General features: G+C 32.1%; 1 protein-coding gene across 4 annotated transcripts in view; it reads right to left on the reverse strand.

Moving 5' to 3' along the window:
* Positions 1–3652: 3652 nt before the first annotated feature.
* LOC106465002 (arf-GAP with coiled-coil, ANK repeat and PH domain-containing protein 2-like) overlaps positions 3653–8271 on the reverse strand; it is a 104307-nt gene continuing 99688 nt past the window's right edge. For all 4 annotated transcript variants that reach the window (XM_022392831.1, XM_022392830.1, XM_013925192.2 and 1 more), the window contains exons 25-26: positions 5853–5963; positions 3653–5437 (exon numbers count right to left, since the gene is read on the reverse strand). In XM_022392831.1, coding sequence (XP_022248539.1) covers positions 5869–5963 — 95 coding nt within the window. In that variant the 3' untranslated portion in view covers positions 3653–5437; positions 5853–5868. The remainder of the gene's footprint in view (positions 5438–5852; positions 5964–8271) is intronic.

Below are 8271 nucleotides of genomic sequence, written 5' to 3' on the forward strand. Positions count from 1 at the left end.
ACAAATTTTTATTTTACGGTGATAATCTTGTTTTCTTGTGCCCAATAATGCATAATTTCATTTGATAAACACGTTTAGATTGAATGGTAATTTATAATCAGTCACAAGAACGTCGAATCTGAATCACTTGAAAAAAATACGGGGTTGCTTAACTTTTTTCCAGGTGTATATTTTTATATCCACGAAAAGCGTATGCCATTGTGGATGTCTGTGTCTCTTTAGAGTGAAACTCTCGTTATTGAAGTGGAAGTAATTACCAACAATATTTAATGCGTATACCGAAAACGTTAAAGCTTTGTTTTGTAACTCATATTAATTCGCCTGCACGTAAGTTTTGGTTTTGTGACAAAGTCAATAAATCCAGTACACTATGTATTAGTTGGAGACAGCAGGAGGACTTTCGTATTTCACCATTCCATAACTGATAAACATTATATGTTATGGTAAATGCTTCACAATTTTCATGTAGATGTTCTGCAGATAGTTATCTTTGTAAGCTGTAAATAAATGTTGCATTTATCTTCTAGATTAGGCAAAATCTACATACAAAATATTGTTCTTTAAAGCTTATACTTGCTTGGCCCTATTTCTTTGCCATACCCTCTTGAAGTCAGGTCACATCAGAGCCGTCAGAGGTACCCACTTTTTCCCAATAAAGGTCCCCCTTGTGTATTAAAATGTCTATGGATAGATGAAAAAAAACTAACCAACTCTATTTAATAAAAATTATCCCGTCAACAGCAAAATCTGACTTAGTAGAAGCTACATAATAATAGTGATGAAAGAGCCCTCTCCACAGTAAAATTCGACGTATAAATCTAAAATATATTGAAAGTCAGGGCCAGCATCTTTAAAGATAGTCAAGGACCTCTTTAATGACAGGCATGGAAGGGTCTCTCTTTATCACCACAAGAGCCTCTAACTATCGTCAGAAGGGTCTCAATATAATGAGTGGCAGAATCCAGACATTAATTTAAAATAGAGAAATAATAGTGAACGTTTTCGTACGCATGAAAATGTATAATACTAGTGCAATAGCCACAATGAAGTACGGTCTCGTCATTTTGTGGTAAGAGCCCCTGATAGTAAATGAACTAGAGGGGACCTAAATAGTAAATCAAGAGGAGAGGCTCTTGATAGTAAAACTCCGGTTGTCCAGCTAGGATTGAGTAGGAGATACCATTGCAATCCTGCATCCACACAGTTGATGAGTACTATCGCACAAACTATGCCACCCCATTTGTTGACCACGTGATCTCAGAAATAGATTTCCAATTTACTGGTACATACACTACCAAGTAAAAGTATTGTTCTTGCAAATTTTATACAACACTTTTGTTAATTATTGATCGAACAACGCTCGCAGTTTCGTTAGTATGGTTTCGTCTAAGTATAGAGTATGAAAGTGTGTAAAAAATATATTTTGAAGTTGAACATTGATTTTTCTAAATTAATTTCTCTATAAGTGACTATGCCAATACATTGACGAAATATCTGTAATTTTATTTTCCAGGACAGCAAACTACATCATTCCCCTTGTTCCTATAGTACAAAAGGAGAGTGAGTTAAATATCGACGAACTGGTATAGACATACCATCTTTCCCTGTTGTTGTCGATGATGAACCACATAGGTGGAGGACTGAATTCTGTATTGCCCCCGAGGAGAATACCCCAGCACGTGCCATCAAAATCTGTGACTGGATGTGGTTCTCTAACATATTTACACTAATAAAGTTTAGCATGAACTCTCAATGTGTCTAGTGTTGAGTGATCAGCTAATATACACCGTAAACTCCATCACTTAACATGAGCTACAATGAATGGTGAGAGACTGTTGTCATGATTCCACATCCATTATTACTTTCTGCATTACTTTCTAAGTTGTTTTCTGCATAACATTTGCAGAAACTGATGTGTTACAGATGGATACGAGTGCACCTGAATATCAGTTGTTTACTGTAATAACTCTATACCCCCCCTTTACTTTGTTCCTCCAGCCATTTAAATTTCCTTGAAGAATGGGAAAGGTAAATAGATAATAGTTTTTGGTAGTCATAGGTATATTTTGGTAATTTCCTAATCTACTCTTGATAACTGGAAGTTGGAATTTAACCTGAATAACACCTTATGTAACACATAGGTTACATAGCCAAGCAAGTATGCATCAATGTTCATGTACAGCTGTGTCACTAATTTTGAATTACTGAATAGATTAAAGGCAGCCAGTCAGCAGCACCACTGTCAGAAATGTTCTATCTCTTTCAATAAATAATGAGACTGACCATCGCTTTTACAATGTGCACATAGGTGAAAGTGTGAAGTATGTCAATGGTACCATGGTTCAAACCTTGGGTCTTGCAATCTACAAATCAGCACATTAATCATTAAGGTTTCACCTGGCCTTTGATAACTTAATGCAAAACACTGGCTAAATGGCTAGGTCTGAGACCTCTTGGGTTCAGGTATAGCTGGAAGAAGCTCAACAAAAATATACCAATATTCATATGCGCAAACAACCAAAGACTTTGCTCATATGTATAATTTATATTATTATTTACTACAAGAAAAAAATATATACAAACTAATGTTTTGATGGTTTTTAAAGAAACAACCATACATGAAACAGATAACAAATTAAAAATTTCATAATTGTAAACATACCTCAGATGTAATTTTTTTTCTGCTTCCCATTCTGTTGAATGACAAAAAGACATTATATGGTCTAATATCAGGGGCGGCACTGGTTAGAGGGTGTCAGCACAAAAACGTCATTTGGATTCATCTATTGCTATTAACTAATTACAAAAGTCAGACAACCAGATGAAGCTACCTGATTGGCTCAATAATGACTGACATTGAAGCTGCTAAATAACTTCTCTTGATTGTGTTACCAATGTCATCTATTGATTCACTTGGAGAATATTTAAAGCCTGCTTAGATTCTGTGAGTCATGATTGGTCTGCTTTCTGACAGTACAATTGAAGGCATGCAGGTTGGACAAAAAGCAAATGCAATAATCCCTGGTACTGAGTACCAGCAAAAAACAAGTCCCAGTATTAAATACCAATAGTAAATTAAGTCCCAGTATTGAGTACCAATATTAAAATACATTTTGATACAGAGTACCAGGCAAAATTTCACCCCTGGATGTCTCTAATTATGAGTTAGTACTGACCAGATTGAAGAAAGCCAGTCAGCAGCACCCATCGCCACATGGAATTTGTCAATCTCTTTGAATAAACAATGGTAATAACCATAATGTACCCATAGCTGAGAGGTGGAGTATGCTCAATAGTATTGTAAATCAATCCTGTGACCACAGACTGGCACTCTAGCCATTAAGGTCTAACTCAACCCTTCATAACTTGGAAAAACATAATGTGAAACGTTCTTGATAGTCATACATAAACTTTTCTACTTCTAGGCATTTGAAGTTCTTAATTTCTTTAGTTGACAAGTTTTTATGTCAACAATACTTTACTTGAATATTAAAATGTTATAGATTTTCATATACAACCACATCAACTATAAAACTGATAAAATTAGGTATTCATCACATTCTCCGAGAGTTAGTAGACATTATATTCATCTACTTGTTTTCCATGTCAAGTTGCAAGCTCAATGTTCAATTCCTGACAACACAAACACCAATAACAGAGCACCTAAGATTTTATTGGGCTTCTGAGATATACAAATAGTATAAATTCTAGCTTTTTATAAAGCACTAAAAGCTTGAAAATGTGTGTTTCCAGATGAAATTACAGCAAAGTATGCCAGAAGACTAGGAAAAAAAAAAACAGCTGGCAAAACATCCATCAAATATAACACCACCTATTTTAAAGTGTGGCATAGAAATTTAGAAACAAATCTAAGAACCAATGATTTAATCTAACAGATTGATCATATAATATCACACAAGAATCTCTTGGGTATGTTAAATACCCCCCAACAAGACCAATCATATAAGAATACTGACAAAAAATACCAAAAGATAATTGAAGCCCAGCTTCAAATTTCACTACTTGTAAATACTATCAAACATATGTAACAATTTATACATAGATAGACAACAAATTAAACATTAATCTATCTTAAAATGTTTACGTTCTCCCAACTTATGTGCCTCAAATTATGTTTTCGAGGAATAGACAGTTGGATTTTTCTGACTCATGTATTTTGTTTTTAAGCATTTGTTTACACACGAATGATGACAAAAGTCTAAAGTTAAACTACTATAATTATATATTTTATACTTTCAAAAAACCTTTTTTTTCTAACTAATTTTTGCAACTATTGGCACAGTAAAGCAAATTTTAAGTACTGTTTTTATCACACTTTCCTAAGCCTTCAATGTTTACACATCTAACATCAGGCACCTAAATTAATGATAAACATGCAAAATCCTAACTCTGTTACAGATGCAATATTCAGCAATACATTCACTTGATTATTTCAGATGAAAATATTTAGTATTTCATTCCTTATTTAATGGTAGAACAGTTTCAACAAATATGAACTTACTTCTCTAGTTAAAGTGCTGATAAACAATTTACTTCTGTCAAACTTTGATACAATATAATATTATGAATTATTTCAATGAAAACATGTATCCAAAAGCAAAAAACACTATGAAAGGTTATTTCTTTACCAGAATATAGAGTGGCCTTTTTAGAAAGTGATTTCAACTTCAAACTTAAATATGCAATAAAATAAAAAGCCAAACATAATGAGTAGCTTTTAGTCATAATAATTGTTCTATTCAACTAGCTTTCAGTGATATAACAAGTTTGTTCTTAATAAAGACGTTTGTTTAGGACTTAATAATCAAAACTTACACAAACATGGTCACTTGATATCAGTTAATAATCATAAAAATCTAACAAAATTCAAAAACATAATATGGAATGTTTAAGGTACAAAATTACATAAAATACATCACTTATTCAAGGGATTATTGGGTTATTTTAACCATGAACAATGAAACAAAAATTTTACCAAAACAGTTTTAAATTTCATAAACTTCAGATATTCAACAGTTATTCATGAAAAACCCAGAGTATTAATATTAAAGATCATAACTTTTGTTACAGTAATTCAATGTCAACTGGTAACAAATAGTCCAGAGTTCTATGTCAATATATTTTGAAAAGCCAGACTCAATAAATATCAGCTGGCAGGCATTAATTCAAATTCCCAGTCATGATTAACAAATTTCTGTCAAATGGCAGATACTAACTCTCAGTACTGGTCTTGATGTATCTCTATCAGCTCGCAGATGTCAATTCAAAGTCTAGTACCAAATATCAATACATTTGCCAAACTGACAAGGAGAGACTCTTTGGATGAAATTACTAAATGTTTTCTTGTAATATTTATTTTCAACACATATTTGCTTCTTGCACTATATGATTTAGGAGCTGAATCCTGCTAGTTGATCTGCAAGAATAATAAGGCACATAATAAGGTAAGACGAGAGATCTTGTGTACATTTAATGATTCACAATATGTTACAAGAGGTCTCATATCCTCGAATGATTAAGGGGAAAAAAAAAAGGACTAACTTTAGGACTCTTAAATCACTATTTTAATCACTTTTTTCATATTTCACAATTGGAAAACTTGATATATATGTAAAATTTATTCTAGCTTAAGATAAGTTTGTTTTAAGTAATAGTTTTATTACACTAACCAATGAATCTCTTAAAGTTTGAACATTTAACCAATGAAAACAAATCAAATCACTTTACAATCTATAAAAAAAATAACAAAAAAGCTTTGATTTCAAATACAATGATTTTTCTCTAAAAATAACTGAAGATGAGTTACAAGAACAAATCATGACCACACGCACACTTTGACCAATGACTTCACTCAGCCAGACTTGGCAGTCGACGTAACTTCTCAGGATTATGTGATGCCATGTGGGAGAAATCTCGAACTACTTCATTAAAAGTTTCATCTCCTATACAAATATAAAAGTTTCTTGCATAAAAGTATTACAGAAAACATATAAACTGTTTTTAATAGACACAATTTCTAGATTAAAGCCACAATGTATTATTATTTTATTTAATCCTATGCCACTTGCATGAACCAGCAAAGTTTTATTGAAGTATGCACACAAGTTATGCTAATGTTTAGACAATCGAAAAATTTTAGAGTATCATACCCTACACTGAAAACATCATATTTTTAATCAGATAAAGAAGTTTTAACTAATAAACTGAAAGTACATTAAAAATTAATTCCAAACCTTGTTCCCACTGTTAATGATACAGTACATGCAGTAGTGACTTGTTCAACAGAATATAAATGGTTGTGAAAGCTGAATAATCAAGAAATGTTGTAAGAAATGACTTGCAATGTAAGATCAAATAAAGCAAAAGAGTTTGTATACAGTTGAACAAGTCAGAATATATTTAATGAATCTTTAATTGAAAGTTTGTATTAATTGCTTTTTATTTACATCAGTCTGGTTTTAATTTTTCCCCCCAGAAAACAACTTATATTAAAGTTTTTCTTCATTACCCATTCAAGCCGTCTCCAGCCATTATTAACATATATATATATATATATATATATATGTGATCTACGGTAACAATACAAGTGCATGAGCCTTTGTGGTACAGTACAGTAACATGTGTTTGCTGCCACTTTAATTAATATGTACATTTTTTAAACTTCTGAATTTCATTTTGGTTCAATTTATACACAGAAAGTTATCCAAGTAAACATTTTCTGATTCTCACTCTCCTTCAAACTTCATTTACTAATTGGTAATTAATTGCATTTTCTTGCAGGAGTGGTAGTTTGTAATGTCCCAGAGTTTTAGGATGTCAGTAAATCAGATAATGGCTCATAGCTGTCCCGTGTGTGAGATGTTGTTGTGTGCAAACCTGGCTTTGTTGTCATTGTATTTTTAGTATCAAAGGCTGGATTCTCCCTTCCAACGAAGAACTTCTAAATAAGATTTAGCAAGAGCTTTGCTTTATCTTTTTGGTGAGAGACAGATTATATTTAACTTTAATTTGATAAGTTGGTTTTTCATTTTAGATTTTGCTGTAATTCACAGTGCAAAACTGTTTTCTTTTTTACTTTTAGACTTTATAGTTTGTTGACATTGGGACTGGGGGAGGATTGGACTGGTGAGAGAGAAAGCACACAAATGTTTCATTTCCCTTCTCCTTCTTGTCTGTTCAACACATTCACTACAGACACACTTGCCCTTGTTTGTCTTGTGTTAATAACTGTGTCTTTGTTAATAACAAATGCTGTATTTCATAAGTTTAAAAAAAAAAACTAATGAAGATAAAAAGAAAATGATGATTTAAAAGTATGAAATATATTCATTTCCATGCAATTAAACAGTGAAGTGATATAGAGAATATCTTTTCATGGGATTGTACACTGTCTACCATGTTTAGAAGTGACATAAAAACAGTTTGCTTACTGATGAGATCTTTCATGTAAGGAAGTAACAGGAAATCTTGTACATCCACTGATATTATATGTTTATTACTATTTTGAAGTCATCAGTTTCCAGATTGCTTAAAGGTTAACAAAGATGAAACCTCTACACGAAAATAAGGGGAATGAATTATTTACAAATCATTGATCAATACTGCTCAGTGTTTTATTAGAAGAACTAACTGATACCTTCTTGAATAAATCAATTTTAGAACAGCTCAATTTAAAATATAATTATTCAACCTAACTATTAGAAAATTAATAAATGTAATATCTAGATTAATTGTAAACAATCAGATCATATTTGGTTATTTTGCCGATTTCTCAAAAGGAATATATAGGTCAATCATAATATAATTTTTAGATAAGTTGTATTATTACGAGATTCAAGGTACTGCACACAGCTGGTTTAGGTCTTATTCACTCAAACACACTCAACACATGAAATATAAAGAGACTAAATTCAGATAAATTACAAATAAAATGTTGAGTGCAACAGGACTCCGTAAGAAAATTTTTACTAAACAAAAAATTTTTTAGAATCACACAATACCAACGTCATTTACAAAATAACATGCAATAACTGCCCAGAATTCTACACTGGAGAAACAGGAAGAAAATTGGAAACCAGACTGACAGAACACAATAAAAACGAAAAATAAAGGAATCCATCTTAATTTAACAAAACAATCCCACTCTAAACCAACACCCTGGGGGTGCCTAGATACCTCTTCCAAATTTTGCAACAGTATTCGGACATATGTCCTCTTTGTTCCATACTGTGTGTGTGTGTGTGTGTGTGT

This window comes from Limulus polyphemus, unplaced genomic scaffold, assembly GCF_000517525.1.
Source record: "Limulus polyphemus unplaced genomic scaffold, Limulus_polyphemus-2.1.2 Scaffold1809, whole genome shotgun sequence".
Taxonomy (NCBI): domain Eukaryota; kingdom Metazoa; phylum Arthropoda; class Merostomata; order Xiphosura; family Limulidae; genus Limulus; species Limulus polyphemus.